Here is a 26,829-nt window from a genome sequence, read left to right on the forward strand (position 1 = left end):
GACCAACCTAGGAAGCATATTTAAAAGCAGAGACATTACTTTGCCAACGAAGGTCCGTCTAGTCAAGGCTATGGTTTTTCCAGTAGTCATGTATGGATGTGAGAGTTGGACCATAAAGAAAGCTGAGCATCGAAAAATTGATGCTTTTGGACTATGATGTTGGAGAAGACTCTTGAGAGTCCCTTGAACTGCAAGGATATCAAACCAGTCAATCCTAAAGGAAATCAGTCCCGAATAGTCATTGTAAGGTCTGATGCCGAAGCTGAAGCTCCAATACTTAGGCCACCTGAAGCAAAGAACTGACTCCTTTGAAAAGACCCTGATGCTGGGAAAGATTGAAGGCAAGAGGAGAAGGGGACAACAGAGGATGAGATGGTTGGATGGCATCACCAACTCAATGGACATGAGTTTGAGCAAGCTCTGGGAGTTGGTGATCGACAGGGAAGCCTGGTGTGCTGCAGTCCATGGGGTCACAGATTCGGACACAACTGAGCAACTGAACAGAACTGAATTGTTTTTTGATGTTAAAGTATCAAAAATGGAACCCATCTTTCTCCCTTTGCCCAGTTTCCCAGTTGTTACCATTCCTCAGTCTTCTAGACTTTAAAATCTTGGCTCACAGTCCATTCTATACCCTTTACAACCTAGATCCAAATAGCTGTTCCCTTTGATTCACTGGACATAGTGTTTCCTAGTAGTTCGCCGTGTCTTTTGATTTCACAGGGCTCTGTCTTTACTCAGGCTTCCATATCTTGATAGCTGAATGTCTATGGCAATATTTTCTTGGTCTTTCCCTACCCTGGGTGGTGGTGTGTTCTCATCCAGACTGTACACAGCAGCTACTCACATAATCTTCTTTGAACTGTATTTACCAAATTTCATTCATTCTAAGATGCATGTTTTTTCATCTCAGAAATTAGTATTTGTCTTACAGATAGTGTGTCATGGTGTCATTGACAGTGCATTTCTTTTTTAGTGGAATGTACAATATTAGAGCAGCCTACTCCTGGTGATGCTTTGTATTCAGTAGGATATAACACTTTACGTGATTTATAGGATACAGTGGAAATAGCATATGTTTTTCTGTTAGAAAGACTAGAACTCAAATTCTAGGTCTGCAAATTGTCCTGTGAGTCTGGGGAAATTGTTTGATCATTTTGCCACCCAGCTGACCCCTCTGAAAAATGAATGGGATAGTACTTACCTTCCAGGATTGCTATGAGAATTCAGAGAGAACACAGCATACCTGGCATGTGGAAAGCACTTAACCAATGTTCTTTTTTTTTTTTAATCCATATTTTAAGTCTTTCTCTTGATTAAGAATCTGGCATAATGAAATTATTCACATGCATTTTTCCTTTGCCTTTTTTTAATATGGTAAAAGGCCTTTGATCAAGACATCTGTCTGGGGTGGTGCTTTGTGTCTGGTGCAGAAGGAATGTGAATAGGAAGAATATTCAAGAAATACGTCTTGTACACAAGAAAGGCTTATGCAGCCAGAAAAAAACCTTGGAAGTCACACTATTAGCTTGTAAGAAGATAGGTCTAAATTCCTTAAATCACTTATTTAGCATATCAGTCAGCACTGAGGACTCTGACCCTGGAGATCTGCTACGTAGAGAAGGCGGCCCAGCTTGTCAGTAAGGCAGAGCTAGGACCCGCCTGACGTGGTCCCTAGGAAAATGATGAAGGAGACAGAGGGGCAGAGTTCAGTAGACTTGCAAGCCCATCCCCTTTCTCAGCGCTGCGCTTCAGAAAAGGGGAGGTGGGTTAGATAAATGAGAACAGCTTGCCTCTGCTTTCTGCTTAGGACTCTGGAAAGGACTCACAGCAGTCCCCGCCCTGCCCCTACCTCTGCCAGCAGACCCAGATGTGGCCACAGATGGCCATGGCAACAGGAGGCCATGAGATTTACCTTCTCAAGCTACCCTCAATTACCGTGTATCACATATGCTGAGATAGAGCTACTGTTATTCTCGAGGACAGGTAGAGGTGAACACACCTCTCCTAGGGTGGAAACACTGGATGGAGGGTGGGCCCAAGGCCTGGATTTCTCATCCTCAGCAGGGCAGGGTGGCCGTAGTTGGCTGCAGGGTAGTACCAGGCTCTGACCAATCTGAGAGGGAAAGGCCAGTATACCTAGGTTAGAGCTGCCCCAACCAGCCATGCTGCCAGTGATGGCCATCATCTGGGACTGTGCCCTGGTGATCCATTTTTCCCTTTCAGGATATGAGGCCACCCGGACATCATCTTAGGAAAAGAAGGAGGGGATGGGGAAGCTGCAGTTTTCCCAAGAGTCAGCATCTTGATTCAAAAAAGAATAAGCACTTAGTAAAGAGTCCTTGGAAATATCAATTCAAACTAGGGTTTAAACTGAATAGAACAGAAGCTCATTTTATCCTGATAACCAGAGGATAGAGACTTAGCAGACCAAACCAACTTTAGACAAAATAAAGAAGTTATATTCTGTGTCCATCCAAGATGTACACAGGTCAGTGAAATTATGTGAGTCTTACATTAGTTTGACCTTCCTAATAATTACTGAACCAGTCAATTCCTTAGTCTCACACTGAGGGTCCATCATCAGTTGTGTTGACATGCTTTTCCTCTAGTGCACCTTCTTCCACCACCACCCTCAAGTTCAGTTGAGCCCAGTCTCCTCTATATTCATTTTTCCCTCCTGACTGCTTGCCTGCTCAAGAATCTCAAAATGCATTTTGCTTCCTGAGTTGCCAAAATACATCATGGGCTTTGTAATTGACAGGATGTGTTGTCATGCCCTTGGTCCTTTCTCCACATTGTCAACTAATCACTCCTTTTCCATTTTCCATTATTCAAGTGTGTGCTTCTTTCTAAAGTGAAATGCATCTCCCCTTATTGAATCACACATCATTTCACTCAGGCCAGCACTTCAATTTGTCTAGCTTGCTTCGCATTTCGGTTCTGTCTGTCAAAGCCTGGGCAGGTCTTACCAAGATTGCTATTCTGTAAAAGTCTTATAAGCATGTTACATCATCCTGCTCCCATCCATGAGCCAGTTTATAAAAAGGGGGAAAGGAAGATTAGTAGATAGTAAAGGTGATAAAAGGAAAGAAAAGCATTATGTCACCATTGACCTTCCTTGCTCCAGCTGAATTTTAAATACTGGCTCAACATTTCTGCAGTATGGAATGGCTCCTCTAGAATTCTCAGGCCTGACTTCCCAAGACAGGATTTTTATTCTCCTTTACTTTGTGCACATAGCTGATCTTCTGTAGAGCAGTAGCATTGTGGGAAACTCCAGAATTTATTGGAGGAGCTGTACTTTGCTGAACATGTAACTCTGCTAAATTGTGACTGTCCCTTACACAAACTCTGGAAATCACCCAAGAGGATTAGTCCCTCAATAAATAGAATGAGAGATCCCCATTTCCAGGTGACCCTTAAGTAACCCAGGCAGGTCCAATCACCATGAAGTCTTTCTCAAACTCTGAACACATGGCGGCTATTTCTTTCCATCCTTATTTTCTGTTTCTTATAGAAAGGAGAGGAGACCTTTTAACAAGTCTTTGCACAGTTGAAGAACATTCATTTAAGAGGTCTGCTCTGTCAATAAGCAGTTATAAACAACTGACAAAGTAACTGAAGCCCGGTTTTCTTATCTGTAAAGCAAAGTGTTTCTTCAGCCCAATCTTGTTTCCTCTCAGCTCCCAAAATTATGACTCCTCGACCTTCTGTCTGTATTGGCAGGCCACATCACCTTTCTGTCACTGCTGCTCTATCTAGAGGTGCCTCTAGATACCCCCTCTGAAGAACAGTCCTGTGCCTGTATCCTTCAGGTCCAGACTCCTGTCTTACTTCCTCATAATGTCTGCCCCACATCCCCAGGGCAGGTTATGGCACTTGGGTCCCATGGGCTTCACTCATTTATTCAGACAGTTATTGAGCCTCTGCTCTGCTTAGGCCAAGTTGTGCATGCAGAAGATATTCTAGTGTTGAAAACACACCTAGTCCCTGCCCTCAGGGAGTTTACAGTCTCACAGAGAATACAGTCATCACGATGCTGACTGGGGTGGTGCTTGCTGCAGAGGAAATGCACAGAGCTCGGGCACGCATGATGGGGATGCCTCGTGGAACCTAGAGGCACAGGAAGGCCAGCTGAGGAACTGGTACCAGTCTGTGCCGAATTCTGAAGGCTGGGTAGATGGCCAAGTTAATAAGACCATTTCTGGCAAAAGGAACATATTTTCATAAGCAAATTTGGGAAGGAACTTTATGTGGCACCCACTGCCTGCCAGGCACTTATTCTAAGTGCAGTATGTATATTAACTTGTTTAATCTTTCCTAGGAGCCTAGGAGGTAAATTCTATCTTTGCATTTTGTTAGATAAGGACACTTAGAAATATTGAAAGTAACTATTAGAGATCCCACAGCTAATAAGTGGCAGAGTCAGAATGTGAATCAGTGCTATTTGGCCCTAGGGTCTGTGTTAATTAGTGTACCAAAAAGCCTCTTATATATTCATGAAAATGTTTATAAATGTTTAGGTATATAATTTATACCTGTATATATGTAAGTGTATGTGCATATATAAATGTGTACTCACATATACACGTGTTGTACAAATGTGTGTGAGGAATATACAGCTGGAACGTGACCCATGAGTGACAACATGGTATAAGGTGAAGTTGGAGGAGAATCCCCATGGACAGAGGAGCCTGGCCGGCTACAGTCCATGAGGTCGCACAGAGTTGGACACGACTGAGCAACTAAGCACAGCTCAGCTCGTGCAGGGTCTCATAAATCAGGTCACAGATTCTAGACTCTGTCTTCAGGTGATAGGGAGCATAAGCCTGGAAAGTGCTAGAAAGCAATGTTAGCAGCCCAGGTTCAAACCCCACATCTGCTGCTTGCTACCTGTGTGACTGTGAGCAAGTTACTTCTCTAGGCCTCAGCCTTTTCATTTACAAACTAGGGATAATATTTCTGCCTATTCCTATGTTTTAAGGAGTAAGTAAGTTATTCTGTGTAGTGTCTCTTAGAATGAAAGGAAATCTTAACGAGGGCATCAGATTTGCATTTTAAAAAGATTCCTCTGCCTGTAGGGTAGTGAGTGAATGAGAAGGAGCAAGAAGGGGAGCAGGGAGATGATTTAGGAAACCGACTTAGCAGCAGCAGCAGTGATACAAGAATGGGTGTGCACAGCAGGTCACTCTTGTATAGTGGTGGCTGATATTCCCCAGATAGAGCAGAGCCATCCGAAGTCGGGATCTCTTTGCACGCTGGCTAAGGTTCCTTTATGCAGTGAGTTTCCCCAGCTTGGTCTCAACATTGATGCATGGGACTCCTGACCTGCAGCTTCTTGTCTGCCTTCAACAACTTCTGGTACCTTCTTGGTGTCCCCAAGTTCATTAAGCCTTAAATAGTCAGAGGTCCTGCCTTAGTTGAGTGTTTAGTTCTTGCTTACCATCATATTACCATTCGTTGTTAGGACTGTCCCGAGGCCGCATCTCCCAAGACACAGAGGCATCAGGTTTGAGGAGTCAGTCATCTTTGTGAGGCTTTGAATGAAACATTATCCTCACTCACGCTATTGGATCCTCTTTCTGGGGAGCGTATATGACCGCTGGGGCCAGCCTGTTCTTGTGCTTGATTTAGGACCTGATTTTCTCAGAAATCGGGATACCTTAGTCATGCTCCCATCTATCCTAGTCAGATAACACTTCACCAAGAGAAAAATTGCAGGTGACCTAAGAGACTTCCCTGGTGGCTCAGATGGTAAAGCATCTGCCTACAGTGCGGGAGACCTGGGTTCCATCCCTGGGTCCGGAAGATCCCTTCCTAGAGAAGGAAATGGCAACCCACTCCAGTGCTCTTGCCTGGAAAATCCCGTGGACAGAGGAGCGTAGTAGGCTACAGTCCATGGGGTCACAAAGAGTTAGACATGACTGAGAAACTTCACTATCACTAAGTCATCAGCATTTGCAATAGTTCTAATAAAAGTGACTACAAATAACATGCCTGAGTGAAAAACCCAAAGTTGGTTCTGTTCCATCCAGTTTTCTGTGTTTTTCCCGTTTCTTGTATCCCATGCATCTGGGGAAGGTCACTCTTAACCAGAGTAAGAATTTCCAGATCCATAAACTGTAGCTTATCACTGGAAACAGTATCTGACGAACCTAGTCTGAGGCATAAGAATGCATGTATACCTATGGCTGATTCATGTTGACGTATGGCAGAAATCAACACAACATTATAAAGCAATTATCCTCCAATTAAATTTTTAAAATCATGTCTTATAAATGTAAAGGCCAGTAAGACTAGAGAAATACTATTTTAACAGAAACAAACTCCTAACTATAATGTGAGTTTTTTTCAGTACAAAACAAGATAATTCCTACAGAGGAAATGTCCTAGGTAAGGGCAGAATCATCAGAGTGAGTGTGTAGCCTCCCATGGTAATACCTTTGAGAGGCAGCCTCCATCTTAGTACCGTGTTTGTTCAACACCAGAACCAGTCATGCTGTCTCTGTAGTTACATTTTTTTGCATTCAGATAGTGTCATATGGAGAAGGCAACGGCACCCCACTCCAGTACTCTTGCGTGGAAAATCCCATGGACGAAGGAGCCTGGTGGGCTGCAGTCCATGGGGTCACTAAGAGTCGGACACAACTGAGCGACTTCACTTTGACTTTTCACTTTCATGCATTGGAGAAGGAAATGGCAACCCACTCCAGTGTTCTTGCCTGGAGAATCCCAGGGACGGGGAGCCTGGTGGGCTGCCGCCTATGGGGTCGCACAGAGTCGGGCACGACTGAAGCGACTCAGCAGCAGCAAGCAGCAGCAGTGTCATATGGCTTCCCAGGTGGCACTAGAGGTAAGAATCTGCCTGCCAGTGCAGGAGACACAAGAGAGTCCTGGGTAGGGAAGATCCCCTGGAGGAGGAAATGGCCCCCCACTCCAGTATTCTTGCCTGGAAAATTCCATGGGTAGAGGAGCCTGGTGCACCACAGCCCATGGGGCTGCAAAGAGTCAGGCCCTGCTGAGCAGCTGAACACACACACAGTGTCCTACAGCTTGGGAAAATTGAGAAGGAAAATATTTTGGAAAATATTTCAAAGGCTCTTAATGTGAAGCCATTATAAATTGAAATTTGACTTTTTGTTTTATTTTGATAAAGCATAAGGTTATTATTTGTTTCTTACACAGTTGCTTTATTGTTTGTTCAGTAATCTTGGTATTCAAATGATTGTGTCTGATTTCAACTGGTAAAATTTGTTAGAGCTTTTATTTTCTGGCTTTTTTTTGTTTTCAGACCAATTCAGCACATTATAATGAGCATGATAAATTAGCTTCCCTAAGAATATTTTTAAAGAAGTTAGATAGTTTTAAGTGAAAAAAGATAAAATCAAATTACTTTCCTGAGCTTTTATATTAAATGATGAAATAAGCAAAGGCACATAAAATGTGCTGTCAACAAGGTAGTATTCCAATAAATAGTAAATTAGATTCTAGTGTCTGCAGTGCCTGGACATTAGGCCAGAAGCTAAACTTAATTTTTAAAGCATATGATAAATCTTGTCTTTTTGAGCACTTTGGGTTCCAGCCACTTCTTGCCAGTTATTGATTTGTGGATATATGGCATTTCTGTTTGCCCATAATAGTGTTTTGTATGGCATAAGCTAAATGTTTCATTTATTTATTTCCTCCTTGTCTTCATGGTTGCTTGATTTTATTTTTCATCATTTTCTGCTCATAAAGACATTTGAGAAAGAACAATTTAAATATTCTGTTACTTCCAGCTTTTCTTTAAACAGTGCAGTTGAAGTAAGGATACATGTACCTATGAAGGCCTGGGTGAAGGCAGTGGTGGCCAAATTTTAAGGAAATAACAGGTGCAAAAACTATTACAAAAGACTCCTATAGATGGCAAATAAATCTTGTGACATTTCGGCTTCTATTTAAAAAATAAGTGAATGCCTTGTTTTGACTTCTACCCTGGTCATTTGTTCACATTTAGTGAGATCTTATTGCTTAGCTCTTCATATACTAGGTGCATGATTTAAACATTTCTGTTCTTACTCTCAGTTCTTTGAGTTGGAGTTATAAGACCTATAGAAAATCACAGTCCAAGCTAAATGTGCTGAGTATTACTGAGATATAATTCAGTTCACGTATCATAAAAATTTGCCCACTTAAAGTATACAATTCAGTGTTTTTAGTATATTCACAGTTATGTAATCACTGCCAAAATCAATTTTAGAATACTTCCATCATCCAAAGAAGAAATCCCGTCCCTTTGGCATCACTCCATAATTGCCCTATCCCCCTGCCTCCCAGCCCTGGACAACCAGTAATCTGCTTTTTGACCATATAGATTTGCCTGTTCTAGACCTTTCATGTAAATGGAATCATGCAACAGGTGATCTTCTGTGACTAGCTTCTTTCCCTGAGGATAGCATTTTCAAGGCTCATCCATGTTGTAACATGTATCAGTATTTCATTACTTTTTCCTTGCCAGAACATAGCCCATTGTGTGATGTATATCATTTTTTATATCCATTGATCACATTTTGAACATTTGAAGTGTTTCCACTTTTTGACTATTGTGAATACTACTGTTATGAACATTCATGTACAAATATTTTGTCTAGAGGTAGGTTTTCATCTCTCTTGGGTATATATCAACAATAATTTGCTGGATCATATGGTAGTTCGTTCAGTTATTTGGGGAACTGCCAGACTGTTCTCTAAAGTGGCTGCGCTGTTTCATATTCCTACCAGCAGTGCATGAGGTTTGTAATTGCTCCACATCTTTATCAACACTTGTTATCAGTCTTTTTGATCATAGCTATCCTAGTGGGTATGAAGTGTTTTCTTGTAGTTTTGATTTTTAATCCCCCTGATGACTAATGAAATTATCTTTTCATGTGGTAACATTGATTAGACTATTGGCAATCTGAATATATTCTGTGAAGAAATATCACTCAGATCTTTTGTCTATTTTAAAATGGGTTGTCTTATTGAGTTGTAGGAGTTCCTAATATATTCCAGATACAAACCTATTATCAAATATGATTTACAAATATTTTCTTCCATTTTAAGGGTACCTTCTTCACTTTCTTGTTAGTGTCTTTCGAATCACAATTTTTTTTTAATTTTGAGAAGTCGAATTTAGTTTACTTATTTATAACTTCGCAATCATATCTAAAAAATCATTGTCAAATCAAGGTCACAATGATGTTTTCTATAAGAATCTGATTTTATAGTTTTAACTCTTAATTTATGTTTAGGATCCATTTTTAGTTAATTTTTATATATGGTGTGAGATAGGAATAAAACCTCAATCTATTGCATGTAATTGTCCAGTTATCGCAATACTGTTGACTATTTTGCCACCCTTGTTGAAATTAGTTGACCATAAGTGTGAGAATTTGTTTCTGGATTTTTAATTTTATTCCATTGAATACACTATGCCAGTATCACACTATCTTGATTATTGTAGTTTCATCAGTTCAGTTCAGTTGCTCAGTCATGTCTGACTCTTTGCGACCCAATAAACCACATGGAGCACACCAGGCCTCCCTGTCCATCACCAACTCCTGGAGTCCACCCAAACCCATGTCCATTGATTCGTTGATGCCATCCAACCATCTCATCCTCTGTCATCCCCTTCTCCTCCTGCCCTCAGTCTTTCCCAGCATCAGGGTCTTTTTCAAGGCTGAAATCACCATCTGCAGTGATTTTGGAGCCCAGAAAAATAAAGTCAGCTGCTGTTTCCCCATCTATTTGCCATGAAGTGATGGGACCAGATGCCATGATCTTCGTTTTCTGAATGTTGAGCATTAAGCCAACTTTTTCACTCTCCCCTTTCACTTTCATCAACAGGCTGTTCAGTTCCTCTTCACTTTCTGCCATAAGGGTGGTGTCATCTGCATATCTGAGGTTATTGATATTTCTCCCGACAATCTTGATCCCAGCTTGTGCTTCCTCCAGCCCACCGTTTCTCATGATGTACTCTGCATATAAATTAAATAAGCAGGGTGACAGTATACAGCCTTGACGTACTCGTTTTCCTATTTGGAACCAACCTGTTGTTCCATGTCTGTTGTTCCAGTTCTAACTGTTGCTTCCTGACCTGCCTGTAGGTTTCTCAAGAGGCAGGTCAGGTGGTCCGGTATTCCCATCTCTTTCAGAATTTTCCACAGTTTATTGTGATCAACACAGTCAAAGGCTTTGACATAGTCAATAAAGCAGAAATAGATGTTTTTCTGGAACTCTCTTGCTTTTTTAATGATCCATTGGATGTTGGCAATTTGATTTCTGGTTCCTCTGCCTTTTCTAAAACCAGCTTGAACATCTGGAAGTTCATGGTTTACATATTGCTGAAGTCTGGCTTGGAGAATGTTGAGCATGACTTTACTGGCGTGTGAGATGAGTGCAGTTGTGTTGTAGCTTCATACTGAGTTTGAAATCTGAAAGTGTGAGTCTTCCAACTTAATTCTCCTTTTGCAAGATTATTTTGGTTGTTCTGGGGCTCTTGAATTTCCATATGATTTTTAGGATCAGCTTGTCAATTTCTGTAAGCCAGCTGGAAGTTTTATAGTGATTGCATTGAATCTATAGCTTTATCTAGAGGTGTTGCCATCTTAATATTTACTCCCCCCATCCATTTATAGGGGATGTATTTCAATGGTGTTTTGTAATTTTCAAAATGTAAAATTTGCATTTCTTTTGTTCAGTTTATTTATGTGCGTTTTATTCTTTCTCATGCTCTTAAATGGACTTTTTTATTTATCTACGATTTCTCTTGCTAGTATATAGAAGTACAGTTTGGTTCAGTTGCTCAGTCATGTCCGACTCTTTGCCACCCCGTGGACTGCAGCAGGCCAGGCTTCCCTGTCCATCACCAACTCCTGGAGCTTACTCAAACTCATGTCCATCGAGTCGGTGATGCCATCCAACCATCCCATCCTCTGTCGTCTCCTTCTCCTCCTGCCTTCAATCTTTCCCAACAACAGGGTCTTTTCCAATGAGTCAGTTCTTCACATCAGGTGGTCATAGTATTGGATTTCAGCTTCAGCATCAGTCCTTCCAATGAATATTCAGGACTGATTTCCTTTAGGATGGACTGGGTGGATTTCCTTGCTCTCCAAGGGACTTTCAAGAGGCTTCTCCAACACCACAGTTCAAAAACATCAGTTCTTCATCACTCAGCTTTCTTCACAGTCCAACTCTCACATCCATACATGACCACAGGAAAAACCATAGCCTTGACTAGACGGACCTTTGTTGGCAAAGCAACGTCTCTGCTTTTCAATATGCTATCTAGGTTGGTCATAACTTTCCTTCCAAGGAGTAAGCATCTTTTAATTTCATGGCTGCAGTCACCATCTGCAGTGATTTTGGAGCCCAAAAAAATAAAGTCTGACACTGTTTCCCCATCTATTTCCCTTTAGATACCTTAAAAGCTCTTTAAAGAAATTTCAATAGAAGAAAATATCTACGTTGTCTTTTATAATTTCATTTCACCTAGATATGTGTTAAACTTTACCCATTGTCTTGTGTTTAACTATTATTGATGAACTGGACCCAAAAGTGGTTAGAGCACAGGTCTTACTTTTCCTCCAAGGAGCAAGCATCTTTTAATTTCATGGCTGCAGTCACCATCTGCAGTGATTTTGGAACCCAAGAAAATAAAGTCTGTCACTGTTTCCATGGTTTCCCCATCTATTTGCCATAAAGTGATGGGACCGGATGCCATGATCTTAGTTTTCTGAATATTGAGTTTTACAGTTGGGTTTTATACGTTGATCTTGTATTCTACAACCTTGCACAACTCATTAGTTATAAGTTTTTTAGTGGTTTCCTTAGAATTTTCAATATATAAGATTTTGTGATCTATGAATAAAGGTGGATCTGCTTTCTCCTTTCCTTTATGGACTTATTTTATTTCTTTTCTTGCCCAGTTGCCCTGGCTGGAACCTCCACCTCCAGTGTAGTGTAGAATAAAAGTGGAAATACTGGATATCTTTCTTCTGCTTCTATCTTAGGTAGAAAGCTTTCAGTGCTCCTTAAGTATAATGTTAAATATGTTTTTCTTCAATACATGCCCTTTACTCAGGTTGAAGAAGTTGATTTCTATTACTAGTTGAGGGTTTGTTTTTTTTTTTTTTAAATCACAAAGCGGTGTTGGATTTAGATGGACCCTTTTTGTATCTGTTGAGACTGACTATATTGGCTTTGTCCTTTATTCTATTAATATGTAGTGTCTCCCATTAGTTGATTTTCTGGTGCTAAACCAACCCTACATTTATGGAATAAATCCCACCTAGTTGTGTTGTATAATTCTTATGTGCTACCAGGTTAGGAATTTTAGTACTTTTGTTGAGGATGTTTATTTTCATAAGAGATGTTGCTTTGTATTTTCCTCATAATATTTTTGCCTAACTGTGGTACCAAGATCATACTGGTCTCAGAGTAATTTAGGAATGTTCTTTTGTAGACTGAATAATTGATACAAATTCTTTTGTAAACATTTGGTAGAATTCACCAGTTTATCCATCTGAACCTAGGCTTTTCTTTTTATGCAGCTTTTTAAAACTTACTACTTAATCTCTTGTCATAAATATCTTCACATTTTCTATTCTATCTTGAGTCAATTTACATAGCCAGTGTCTCTCTAGGAATTTGTCCATTTCATGGAAGGGATCTAACTAATTGGCACAGAGATGTCCATAGTATTCTCTAATAATTCTTTTATTTCTGTAAGGTTAGTAGTTATAGCCTCTTTCACCCCACATTTTAGATAGCTTTTTTGTTTTTTTTTTTTTGGTCTATTCAGTTAGTTTTGTCTCTTTTGTTGATCTCTTCAAAGAACCAATTTTTGGTTTCACTGTTTTCTCTAAATTTTCTATTGTTTCATTAATTTCCGTTGTCATCTATCATTTCCTTCCTCCTGCTTGCTTTGGCTTGCCCTTGATCTCCTCTTCCTATTGTCTTCAGTGAAATTATTGAAATCTTAATTTTTATATAGGTGTTTACAGCTCTAAATTCCCTCTAAGTACTACTTTACTTGCATCTCATAGTTTCAGTATGTTTTATCTTCATTTTCATTCATCTCAAAGTAATTTTTAATTTCCCTAGTAATTTCTTCTTTGATTCATTGGTCATTTAGGAGTGTTAATTTCCAAATACTTGTGAATTTTCCAAGTTTCTATTATTGATTTCTGATACCATCCAATTGTATTCAGAGAACATACTTTATATGAATTAAATCCATTTAAGGTTATTGAGGCTTGTTTTATGATCTAACATATGTTCTATCCTGAGAATGTTCTATGTGGACTTAAGAATGTACATTCTGTTGTTGGATAGATTGTCCTAAGACATATTAGATCTAGTTGGTTTATAAGTATTGCTTCAGTCTTCTAGGATTTTGGTGATCTTCTTTCTAGTTCTTCTTCCAATTATTGAATGACATATTCAAGTCTCCAGTTGTTACAGCTGAATTGTCAATTTCTCCTTCACTGCTATCAGTTTGTGGTTCATGTATATTAAGGTTCTTTGTTTGTTGCTAGCATGTGAGATAAGTGCAATTGTGTGGTAGTTTGAGCATTCTTTGGCATTGCCTTTCTTTGGAATTGGAATGAAAAGTGACCTTTTCCAGTCCTGTGGCCACTGCTGAGTTTTCCAAATTTGCTGGCATATTCAGTGCAACACTTTCACAGCATCATCTTTCAGGATTTGGAACAGCTCAACTGGAATTCCATCACCTCCACTAGCTTTGTTCGTAGTGATGCTTTCTAAGGCCCACTTGTCTTCACATTCCAGGATGTCTGGCTCTAGATTAGTGATCACATCATCATGATTATCTGGGTCGTGAAGATCTTTTTTGTACAGTTCTTCCATGTATTCTTGCTACCTCTTCTTAATATCTTCTGCTTCTGTTAGGTCCATACCATTTCTGTCCTTTATTGAGCCCGTCCTTGCATGAAATGTTCCCTTGGTATCTCTAATTTTCTTGAAGAGATCTCTAGTCTTTCCCATTCTCTTGTTTTCCTCTATTTCTTTGCATTGATCGCTGAAGAAGGCTTTCTTATCTCTTCTTGCTATTCTTTGGAACTCTGCATTCAAATGTTTATATCTTTCCTTTCTCCTTTGCTTTTCACCTCTCTTCTTTTCACAGCTATTTGTCAGGCCTCCCCAGACAGCCATTTTGCTTTTTTGCATTTCTTTTCCATAGGGATGGTCTTGATCCCTGTCTCCTGCACAATGGCACGAACCTCATTCCATAGTTCATCAGGCACTCTATCTGTCAGATCTAGGCCCTTAAATCTATTTCTCACTTCCACTGTATAATCATAAGGGATTTGATTTAGGTCATACCTGAATGGTCTAGCGGTTTTCCCTACTTTCTTCAATTTAAGCCTGAATTTGGTAATAAGGAGTTCATGATCTGAGCCACAGTCAGCTCCTGGTCTTGTTTTTGTTGACTGTATAGAGCTTCTCCATCTTTGGCTGCATAGAATATAATCAATCTGATTTTGGTGTTGACCATCTGGTGATGTCCATGTGTAGAGTCTTCTCTTGTGTTGTTGGAAGAGGGTGTTTGCTATGACCAGTACATTTTCTCGGCAAAACTCTCTTAGTCTTTGCCCTGCTTCATTCTGCATTCCAAGGCCAAATTTGCCTGTTACTCCAGGTGTTTCTTGACTCCCTACTTTTGCATTCCAGTCCCCTATAATGAAAAGGGTATCTTTTTTGGGTGTTAGTTCTAAAAGGTCTTGAAGGTCTTCATAGAACCATTCAACTTCAGCTTCTTCAGCGTTACTGGTTGGGGCACAGACTTGGATAACTGTGATATTGAATGGTTTGCCTTGGAGACGAACAGAGATCATTCTGTCATTTTTGAGATTGCAACCAAGTACTGCATTTCAGACTCTTGTTGACCATGATGGCTACTCCATTTCTTCTGAGGGATTCCTGCCCACAGTAGTAGGTATAATGGTCATCTGAGTTAAATTCACCCATTCCAGTCCATTTTAGTTCACTGATTCCTAGAATGTCGACGTTTACTCTTGCCATCTCTTGTTTGACCACTTCCAATTTGCCTTGATTCATGGACCTGACATTCCAGGTTCCTATGCAATATTGCTCTTTACAGCATCGGATCTTGCTTCTATCACCAGTCACATCCACAACTGGGTGTTGTTTTTGCTTTGGCTCCATCCCTTCATTCTTTCTGGAGTTATTTCTCCACTGATCTCCAGTAGCGTGTTGGGCACTTACTGACCTGGGGAGTTCCTCTTTCAGTATCCTATCATTTTGCCTTTTCATACTGTTCATGGGGTTCTCAAGGCAAGAATACTGAAGCTCAAAATTCTCCAAGCCATGCTTCAGCAATACGTGAATTGTGAACTCCCTGATGTTCAAGCTGGTTTTAGAAAAGGCAGAGGAACCAGAGATCAAATTGCCAACATCCGCTGGATCATCGAAAAAGCAAGAGAGTTCCAGAAAAACATCTATTTCTGCTTTATTGACTATGCCAAAGCCTTTGACTGTGGGGATCACAATAAACTGTGGAAAATTCTGAAAGAGATGGGAATACCAGACCACCTGACCTGCCTCTTGAGAAGTCTGTATGCAGGTCAGGAAGCAACAGTTAGAACTTGTCATGGAACAACAGACTGGTTCCAAATAGGACAAGGAGTACGTCAAGGCCATATATTGTCACCCTGCTTATTTAACTTCTATGCAGAGTACATCATGAGAAATGCTGGACTGGAAGAAACACAAGCTGGAATCAAGATTGCTGGGAGAAATATCAATAACCTCAGATATGCAGATGACACCACCCTTATGGCAGAAAGTGAAGAGGAGCTAAAAAGCCTCTTGATGAAAGTGAAAGAGGAGAGCAAAAAAGTTGGCTTAAAGCTCAACATTCAGAAAACGAAGATCATGGCATCTGGTCCCATCACTTCATGGCAAATAGATGGGGAAACGGTGGAAACAGTGTCAGACTTTATTTTGGGGGGCTCCAAAATCACTGCAGACAGTGATTGCAGCCATGAAATTAAAAGACGCTTACTCCTTGGAAGAAAAGTTACGACCAACCTAGATAGTATATTCAAAAGCAGAGACATGACTTTGCCGACTAAGTTCTGGCTAGTCAAGGCTATGGTTTTTCCTGTGGTCATGTATGGATGTGAGAGTTGGACTGTGAAGAAGGCTGAGCGCCGAAGAATTGATGCTTCTGAACTATGGTGTTGGAGAAGGCTCTTGAGAGTCCCTTGGACTGCAAGGAGATCCAACCAGTCCATTCTGAAGGAGATCAACCCTGCGATTTCTTTGGAAGGAATGATGCTAAAGCTGAAACTCCAGTAGTTTGGCCACCTCATGAGAAGAGTTGACTCACTGGAAAAGACTCTGACACTGGGAGGGATTGGGGGCAGGAGGAGAAGGGGACGACCGAGAATGAGATGGCTGGATGGCATCATGGACTCGATGGACGTGAGTCTGAGTGAACTCCAGGAGATGGTGATGAACAGGGAGGCCTGGCGTGCTGCGATTCATGGGGTCGCAAAGAGTCGGACACGACTGAGTGACTGAACTGAACTGAACTTGTTTGTTGCACATACATTTATAATTGTTATATCTTCCTCTTGGATTTACCCTTATTATAAAATGTCCCTCTTCATCTCTAATTATATTGTTTTAAAGTTTCTTTTCTGTGATATTGGAATAGCCCTGTGAGCTTTCCTATGGTTGGTGTTGGCGTGATAAATCTTTTCCACCGTTTTAACTGATCTGCCCAATGTATATCTCCTATAGAAGCATATTGTCAAGTCTTGCTTTTATCCAGTATCAGTCTCTGCCTTTGTATTGTTTAAATCAGTCACACTTAATATAGTGACATAATGTTATTATTGACATGAGATTTACTTCTGTCATTTTACTTTTATTCTCTATATTTATCCTTTGTTTTCCTCTTTCTCTTTGCTTTGCAGTGTATGACTATTTTCTAGTTTAACATTTTAATTCCTTTAATGATTTTTTTCACTATTGTTGAGTAATTTTTCTTTGTAGTTATTTTAAGGCATATACATCTTGTTTGTATAAATCATAAGCAGATTCTAATAAGTTAATTTCAGTGATCTAGGTGGCTCAGTAGTAAAGAATCTGCCTGTAAAACATAAGACATGGGTTCAATCTCTGTATCAGAAAGATCCCCTGGAGAAAGAAATGGTCAGTATTCTTGCCTGGGAAATCCCATGGACAGAGGAGCCTGGCGGGTTACAGTCCATGAGGTCACACAGAGTCAGACATGACTTAAGTGACTCAGCAATAGAAAGACTACCCCCTTATAGCTCTATTCCCTTTTCTCCCTTTTTGTGCTATTATTATTATATATGCAACGTCTAATGAGTTACAATGACATCACTATTACTTTATATAATTTTATGTCACTTAAAAGTTTGGCTGGAATAGCAGGTATATATTTATAGCTTTTGTTACATTAACTTTTCATTTTTACCATTTCTGTATCTCATTTATTCTAAGTCATACCTTTCCTCAGATCCTCAAACAGTGTCAGCCAAAAGGATGGGGACCAGGTTCTGTGTGTGGTTGTTTGTGTATGGCACAATCGAGTTATCATTCACATTGCAGGTTCGTGTGTTTATTTTGACAGTTTATTGGCAGATGGTCAAAAATGTCTTGTTTAGTAATTTCAGTATATGAAGTTCAGTAATTTACAGTTCTGTCCATTTAAACTTTGTGATGGTGAAGTATATATAAATATATCTGCACTTTCTAACATGAAAGTCAGTAACTGCATGTAACTAATAAGCATTTGAACTGACTATTTAGTTTATATTAACTTTTAGATAACCACAGCTAATGGCTCTCATATTGGATAGTGAAGTTACATCTCAGATGTTCCCCTTTCTTGGTATTAAAGCAAGAACCCTAAAATAAGTGCTCATAGTTTCATATGTTATAGAACTCATTTCCTGGGCCATAGGAATATTTTTTAAAGAATCTATTATATCTCCATCAGCCACCTAAAAATTCAAGTGCAGATAGACAAAGATTTTGTTACAGACACTTATGTGGGGCATTGGCCAAGAGAAGGGAAGTACACAGTACTTGGGGCACACTGGAGGATCCATGCCCTGGGTCTCCATCTCACTGGATTCCTTGCAAACAGTAAGGAGAGGGTTCTTTTTTCTGCTTATAGGAAATAAGGAAAAGAAGAGTTCTTCAAAGCTACAATTAGAAACGTTTACCTTATGCAGATAGCAGTTGAGTAAAGGGAATGAAACTCATACTGCTCTCCATAGCAAATTTTTCAAAGAGTGTAATTGTACAAGTTCTTACAGATTCTCAGAATCTTTCCTTGTAGTCTTTGAAGTAAGGAGACAGAGGATCCCATTATCCTCACTTCTCTGTAAGGTATCCCTTTCATTGTCTTATACGTTTTTTCAGATATGTATTGATGAAAGCTGAGCTGCTTAGGGGCTTAGAGATAACAGATATAAGCAAAATGTCCCCATGGGATAACAGGTTTCTTTTTTTATTTTTTTAAAAAAATGTAGTTATTTAACTTTGGGTCAGTATATGCGAATGCCCATTGTGGTTTTCCCTTCTCATATTGAGACACAGTGTAAAATAACACACTGTTCCTTATCTCAGATAATGTAGTAACTACATCCCAGCTGCTTTCAGACTTCTGAAATCCTGTTGCCATGTCAATATAATGAAAGCCTGCACTGAAAAGCCTCTGACATTTAACATTTCATTTTCTCTGGGCCCATGTCAACAGTATAATCAGGGACAAAAAAAGAAATTATGGTGTTCATCCCCAAACCATCATGGGATTAAAAAAAAAAATACCTCTTTAGATTGATCTTAAAAATCATTTTCCCTCTCAAAGGCAAAACATGCTGCCAAGAGAAAAGTTAGAAGCCATATTAGCTTAATATTGTGAATAAGAATAAAGCCTACATGTCAGTTGAGTTTTCCTACAGGTGAATTAACACTGCGTCCTCTGTTGGTCCCCAGGTCATAGATCTGTACTGGGGAATTGATGAAGATGAATGGGACAGCCCTGAGCTCCAGAAGACCCGCATGAAGCTGCTGGAGGATTGTTTGAAAACTTCTGCAGGTCCATGTTTTGTTGTGGGTATAGAAACACTAATGCTTTATATTAAATTGTAGATGAATGTAAGAATTCTTGATTTGTGATTCTTAAAAAAAGGCTTTTAGAATGGGGGGAAATACTTGCTTTTCTATATCTATTTAAAATTCTTAAACTGCCTCCTTGTCCTCAGTGTGTGAGGACAAAATCCTCCACTTGCCATGAAACAGCACTGCAGATTAATGGTAAATAATTTGAAGTGGTAATCAGAGGGAGGGCTTGGGGCTGACAACAATCTCCAGAGCACCTTGTGATCGCCAGTATTACTGTCAGTCCTCCAATAAGTATCCTCATTTTCCTTACATTTTATTGTGTGGTATTCCATCCTAGAATCTGTTTCTCAGCATTAGAATTTCTGGGATATTTTTTTAAACACTGTGCCTGAAACATTGTTCAACTAAATACACTGGGTCAGATCCACCAATAGGAATTGATATCATGTGGAAAAAATTGTTTTTATGGTGATTTTCAGCCAGAGATGCTCAAGTGGAACATTATCATTAGTTTGTCATTATTTTCTAAAGGGATATCCAAATCCAGTCTTCTGTGTAAACACAGTGGTGGTAAGAGAAGCAGGTCACTCTATGGCAGGTGATGCACAAAATCATGGCCTTAATTTAGCTGAAGAAAGACCTTATCCTGAACGCAAACACTCCTACCAGCCGATAGGGAAGTTGGCCCTTTCCACACAGGGTGTTCTGAGGTTGATGGATGTTTGTGAATTACTAGTGAGGAAAATGTCATAGTATACAATTAAAAGCTAGGTTCAGTGTATCAGTAAAAGCTTTTAGTATGTATTTGCATGTCCATTTATATTCAAACTCCACATAAGGGGTAAAGTACATAAAGGATAAATAAATGAATAAATCATTCATTTATTCACCAGCTACTTAATGAATGCTGTTCCTAGTGAATGCTCTTAGTGTTGGGGCAAGTAGATTTATATGAAATGATCATTTTGTAGGTCAGTTTCTTATGACTAATGTTAGAGTTGAACTGAGAAGGTAAGACTTTGTTTCCTCATGGAGGATTATTCTTATGTGGGACTTGCATCATTTTTATGTGGGGCTAACAAGAGAGAGCAGATAAATATCAAAGCAACTTATTTAACAACAAGTCAGATGGTAACCAGAGCTATGGAGAAAAATACAAAAAGGAAGGAAGAGAGGGAAGAGAAGTGAGGGGAGAGACTTGTTATTTTGAGTAGAAAGGTGGAGAAAGCCTCATCAGTAAGGTGATTGTGGAGGAGGCGGCAGGACGAGGGACAGGGACAAGTGGACGTTGCATGCACAGCTTTCCAGGAGAGGAGCTGGGGAACATGCGTGGCATGCTCAGGAGAGGAGGCAGGTGGGTGCCTAAAGCAGCATGAGGGTGTGGGAGTGGAGGTCACCGCATGGGGCCGTGTCACCTTGAAACTGACTAGAAAGACTTCACTGTCCTCGGACATGAGAAGCCGGAGTACGTGGAGCGGAGGGCTGAGAAGATCCGACTCATGCTAAAGCCTACCGTGGCTGCCGGGGGTAGGACAGGGGGCAGAGCATGAAAACTAACGTGATACGCAAAAAAAGAACAATACATGGTTGGGGGGTAGAGAATGGACATCTAAAAACAGTGCCCTGTGGTCTAAACAGAATGCAGAAAATCCTAAAAAAGCCTATAGATACCCGAAGAGCTAGTAGTGGAAGAGGAATTAAGACTTTTTCCACGAGTCTTCAGAGGATAGAACTAGAGCAGTGGGCGGAAATACAGGGGGACAGATTTTGGCTCCAGGTGAAGCTGTTAGAGGCTTTAGATTTCTCTCAGATTTAGGAGTCAGAGATCCCTGGGTCTCACTGACATTTCACAGCTGTGGGAACATGGGAGAAACTTCTTTACTATTCTAAGCTTTGGCTTCCTTATCTGTAAACTGGAAATAATAGTTACCTGCCTCCTGGTGTCTTTCTGAGGATGAAATGAAATTACAGGACACTTTTTACAGTGTCTGACAAATAGTAACCCACAGAAAGTGTTACTTTTTTGTTGTAATCATTATCTCTCAAAACTGCCTAAATTGTTGGTGATGCACTCTTTATAGAGTCATCAAACTAGAGAACACAGATCACTCTGACAGAGATGCTGTAGGAGAGATCCAAACACTGGAAGACAAGTTAGACCAAATTCCACCATGCTTAGAAAGCCAGATTTAGAAGACAAAGAGCTGTGTGTGTGTATGCCCTGGGCCATCTCTACTGCTGTGATCTTCACAGCTTTAGACCAATCCAGCCTCAGAAATTCAGGGATAAGAGAGACATTCTCCTTTTATCTTCCTGTAGAGTATCATACCCATAAAATTAATCATGGCCATTAATCCCTAGAAGTTGCTGGCAGGGGGATGAATAAAGACTTCGCAAGTTCATGCAGGTTCTGAGAGTAAAGGTTAACTGATAGAATACCGGTAACAACTTCACTGAACAGAAGCAAATCATTTATCCCTCCTTCTGTTCCCTATTACACGTTGAAGCTCAAGGCAACCATAATAAAACCCTGTGGACAGAGCCAGAATTATTCACCCCAGTGATCCTAAATCATGCAAGGCCTATTTCACTGCTTATAGGAAAAAGTACGTCTCTTATGGCCTTTCCTGTTGTAACTATGGTAACAGTGGGCTCTGTGTGTCGCTTTTGAGCTCCAGTTTCCTTGCCCACTGCTCCCTTGTGACATTTCGAGAAATCATGACGACCCCCCCGGGATGCAAAGCATGGCATATTACTTCCCCTAATGCTGAAGTCTTTGGCAAGAAAATTCACTATTACTGAACGAAAAAAAAAAAAAATGTGTTTTTATCTTCAAAGCCTTCATAGATACTAGTCCTTATGTTAGTTACAAATTCAGTACCAGACAAAGCTTTCATTTTTTAGCACCTCGGGAATTGAAGTCCAAAGGGAACTTGGACTTAAATGTTGTATGCAGATGGTTCTTTTCAACTTTCTTTCCTAAAAGTTGTCCTTTGAGATGGGGCCTGGGGTCCCAGAGACAGGAAGGCTATGCCTGCTAATCCCAGGAAGTTCTTTGTACACTTGCTTTTAGTCACATGGAGGACAGAGTGATGGAGTAAGGTACCTAGACAAGTGTCCAGTTTCGCTCTCAGGATTATCTTGGGAGACATACCACACTGAAATACATCAGCTCTACTAAGAAAGAACAGCTTTTGTAGACGTGGATTAGAAGGCTCAGACAGTGAGGGAAACCTAGAATTTTTATTTCACAACTGGAGTTAGAGCCCTAGTTCTGACAGGGCAGGTCACTGACCTCTCCATGCTTTAATTATCACATCCATAAAATGGGGGGAAAATAACAGTGAACTGAAAGTAAAACAAGTATAAAAGGTTTGTTGTAGAAACCAAATGTGATGGTGTATGTGAGAGTTCTTTGTAAACTATAAAGGGCTACCCAAGTATTAGTTATTATTCAGTGGTGATTTTAGTTATTTTCAATGAGAATAAAATGTTTTTATTAATACTGGGTGTTTATGTGATACTGGAAAATTTTCCCTTTGAAAATGTGGAGGATAGTCTCAGTGTAGAAAGTGTTAATACCTGATTCAGACAGTCAGATATTAAAGGGTTTTTGAGTTCATTCTTAACATTATAAAATGTAGAGAGTATATATTAATTTGCTGAAATTTACTTACTAAGACCTTTACCTGCTCCCAAGAAGGGATTCTGATCAGGACTGCAGTTAACATGGGGGCAGCTCACAGCCGGGTCCAGAGTCACTATCTGTTTCTCCTTTTAAGTGCAGAGACTTGCCTCAGCCTTCACAAAGTATGGAAAGTTCAGCAGAATCTTTCCCCACCAGCCTGTTCCACCCACTTCATTCAGGAAAAGTCCTTATGAAGGGGAGAAAAATATCGCCTCTTGGAGAGAGCAGAGCCCATATACATGCTGCCTATCCCAGCCCCATTCCTCTCCACAAGATGTGTTTATGGGGAGAGAGAGTTTTCTTCTTGTCATCCCTCCAGGCTCAGAGCAGCCCCAGAGAATTGGTTGTAGGGTTTGGGCATTGACTCTGAATCTTGAGTAAAGTCCTATCTCATAGCAGAAGTTGATAAAACCTTAAGTAATCTGCTCACTTAAACTGGAGTTTGAAAAGCTTAGATAACTTTAGAGATGCTGCACCCAGGTATGTGGGTGCATGCTCTACTCTGTGGGGTGCAGACAGTATCTCACTGCATTCCCTCAATCCACAGTGTGGATGATGTAGAAATCTACTGAGAAAGGTATTGGCAGGTTCCCCTAGGAGAGCCATGCCTGGCCTCTGCACACCCCCCCAAAAAAGAGCACCAGTTAGAGACAGAGATTCCATGACTTAACATTCAGAGGGGAGTTCCCCATATCTTAGAGTCAGGACAAGGAGAATATGCCACCTGCAGTATTGTTTTGTTAATTCTCAGGAGTCTCAGCAAGCCAAAGCACATGTAGAATTCTCACTGGGGCTACCAGATTGCACAAATGTGTTAGCAAGGAGATCAAACCAGTCAATCCTAAAGGAAAGCAAGCCTGAGTGTTCATTGGAGGGACTGATGCTGGAGCTGAAGCTCCAGTTGTTTGGCCACCTGATGCAAACAGCCAAGTCATTGGAAAAGATCCTGATGCTGGGAGACATTAAGGGCAAGAGGAAAAGGGAGTAACAAGGGATGAGATGATTGGATGGAATCACCAACTCAGTGGACATGAGTTTGATCAAACTCTGGGAGACAGTGAAGGACAGGGAAGCATGGTGTGCCGCAGTTCATGGGGTCTCAGAGTCAGACACAACTTAGTGACTGAACCAACAACATGTTAGCAAAGAGAGAAATAGGCAAGACCAAAGGAATGGGACTGTTGCCTTCATTCTTACCTGTGTGTAAGCAGATGCTGAAGCAGCCTCCTCACCTGCCCCCCAGCACTCACACACACTGCTCAGTGGCAAAGGACAGAGAAAGAAAGGCCGCGGTCTTGCCTACCACAGACAGCTCCAAGCAGCTGCTTTTAAAACCAGTATGCACCAAGGAAGCAGAAGAAAGCTCAGCAGAAACAGGAAAACTTGAGGAATTAGACTGAGAAATCTATTACTTAGCAAGTTTAAGTTTTTCCACTAGCCAGAAGAGTAAAGACAAGACAAAGCCACAGCTGTTACTGATAAAAATTAAACCATCCCATATTTGTACATCACTGAGTGAATTAAACCTATAGCATTTAGATCAGTCCATCATCACCTGTGTCACCAGTCTCCTTCAGAGTTAAATTATACCCCCTCGACAGTTTTAGTTTCTTACTTTAATTTTTAAGAAAATCATACAGTGAGAGTTAAGTCATTCAATTTAAAGAAAGAATTATTGTTTTTGTAACAGTTTTGCTTTGGAAAATAGTTCATTTTATCCACATTTCAACTTTGGTTGACTTACCATTTTAGGTACACTAAAAAAAATGCATGAAAAATTAAAATCAGTGCTTAATCTTTGTACTTTAACAAAATGTACAGTTTATTTTTTATGACTTAGTTTTCAAATTTGTAAGTACAGTTTTATTATTTTAAAAAGTACTAAAATGGGGACACAGATTTGAACTGTTAAGTCATCAAAATGAAACAAGCTAGACAATTTTTAAGTTTTTTTAAAAAATTTTTTAATAAAAATTAATCTGAAACCTCAGATTTTCTAGGTATGTTTTGCTTGCACAATCAAGAATTCTTTACATATAAAATTAAGCTTGTCCAAGGACTTCCCTTAATCACTAATGGTCCAGTGGTTTATGCCATAACTAAGAGTCCACATGTTGCAACCAATACCTGGGGCAGCCAAATTGAAAAGAAAAAAAAAAAAAAAAAGCCAAAATTAAACTTTTCCAGCTGAAATCCTCCAGATATTATAGTTCTAAGATAGGTTCCATTAATAAATAACGAGCACCACCAAAAAAAGTTAGAATGGGCAAACATTAAAAAATATTGTTTAAAAAAAAGAAAAGCTAGTTATCTCACAGAAGCCAAAATAGCACCATTTGGTTAATTGTTGCTAATATGTAAAATGTTTCCACAATAAATTTTTAATACTAATACATAAGCTACTTTCACAGTGTAACTCACTATTTCACAGCTTATGTAAAGTAGCACTTTATATGGTTAAAAGAATTACAAAGAAAGTCAACTGGAGAGCAGTTAGCCTCCTTATAACTTAATTGGTAAAAAAAATTTTTTCACTTAAAACAAGGACTGCAACAACTTAGCTTAGTGGAGCTGTGGAGACAAAAATGATTAAAATTTTCAGAGAAAAAGGGTCCTTCGTTGGTGAGCTGGCTTTACAGATCGACGTGTTCCAAAAGCATCAGCAGTTGTCATGAGTCGTATGCTGACCATTGGACAACATGGGTGATAGAAAGCTGGGGTGGAAAAGCAAAAGTAAGGTCTTCTACAAACTCTTGGTATTTAGGAGACACAGTCCACTAGATCTTAACAGAAAATTCAAGACTCTTAGCACTGAAACACTTTAGTTCAAAGCAAACTGAATCAAACTGTAACCCAGTTGCACCCAGTTCAAATATTGAATGGACTGACATGATTAGATTCTCACCTTATCTGTCTAACATAGGAAAATAAACCCCTCAATAAAAGTTCTTTTAAATCAATGCCCAGAATACAATGAAAATTACAGAATGTGCAAAGAATCAAGAAAACATGCATAAAAAGTTTTAAAAAGTATACAATAGAAGTCAGTCCCAAGGTGAGCAAGATGATGGAATGGGCAATCAAAAACTGTTAAAAATACATCAATGACAATTAAAGACAGGTAAATTAATGAGATTAATTTCAACAAAGAAATGAAATCTAAAAAATTGATATTTTAGAACAGACACAAGATCTAAAATTAAAAATGTATTTGATGGGATTTAACAGAAGATTGAACATAAGACTGAATTAATGAACTCAGAGAAAAGTCAATAGAAAATATTCAAACTGAAATACAGATTTTTAAAAATAGTAAAAGCAGAGTGAAGCAGAAGAGACATGTGAGCCACAGTCAGTCTCACATAAGAGTAACTGGAGTCCCAGAAAAAGGAGAATGGGGAAAGTGAGAATTTTTCCAAAAATGTTTAAAGACATCAACCCATATAGATTCAAAAAGCTCAGTAAACTGTAAGCAAAAAAATTGCATCTGAGTTTGGACAGAGGAGCCTGGCAGTCTACAGTCCATGGGATCTCAAAGAGTTGAACACGACCGAGTGCATGAGCATACACATTATAGTAAATGCTGAAAACAAAAAATAAAGGAAAAAATTAAAAGCTATCAAAAGGAAGAAAAACATTGCCTGCACAAAAACAACAGATTTTCAGCTGATTTTTAATATGGAAGCTTTAGAAATCAAAAGACAATAGAAAGCCCCAAATGTTTTGGAGACAAGATGGCAGAGTAGAAAGCCCTCCTCTCATAAGCACACCAAAATCAGTGACTGAGAACAACTATCAGTAAAAAAGACTGGGATCTGTTAACAACAACAACAAAAAACTCTGCATCCAAAGACAAAGGTGAGACCACTAGCTGGTAGGAGGGGGACACTTGCAATATAATCTCATCCCACACCACCCAAGGGAGCAGCCTGCAAACTGGAGAATAAGTATAGCCACAAGTTCTCCCA

The 26,829-nt window shown here is 39.7% G+C and overlaps 1 protein-coding gene across 1 annotated transcript in view; it reads left to right on the top strand.

Annotated features, from left to right (window-relative positions):
• The window catches only part of NWD2 (NACHT and WD repeat domain containing 2), a 228,157-nt gene that overhangs the window by 100,911 nt on the left and 100,417 nt on the right, over positions 1-26,829 (top strand). Inside the window, exon 3 of the mRNA XM_052642360.1 lies at positions 19,045-19,161. Within this exon, the coding sequence (XP_052498320.1) occupies positions 19,045-19,161 (117 nt within the window). The remainder of the gene's footprint in view (positions 1-19,044; positions 19,162-26,829) is intronic.

This window comes from Budorcas taxicolor, chromosome 6, assembly GCF_023091745.1.
Source record: "Budorcas taxicolor isolate Tak-1 chromosome 6, Takin1.1, whole genome shotgun sequence".
NCBI classification, from domain to species: Eukaryota; Metazoa; Chordata; class Mammalia; order Artiodactyla; family Bovidae; genus Budorcas; species Budorcas taxicolor.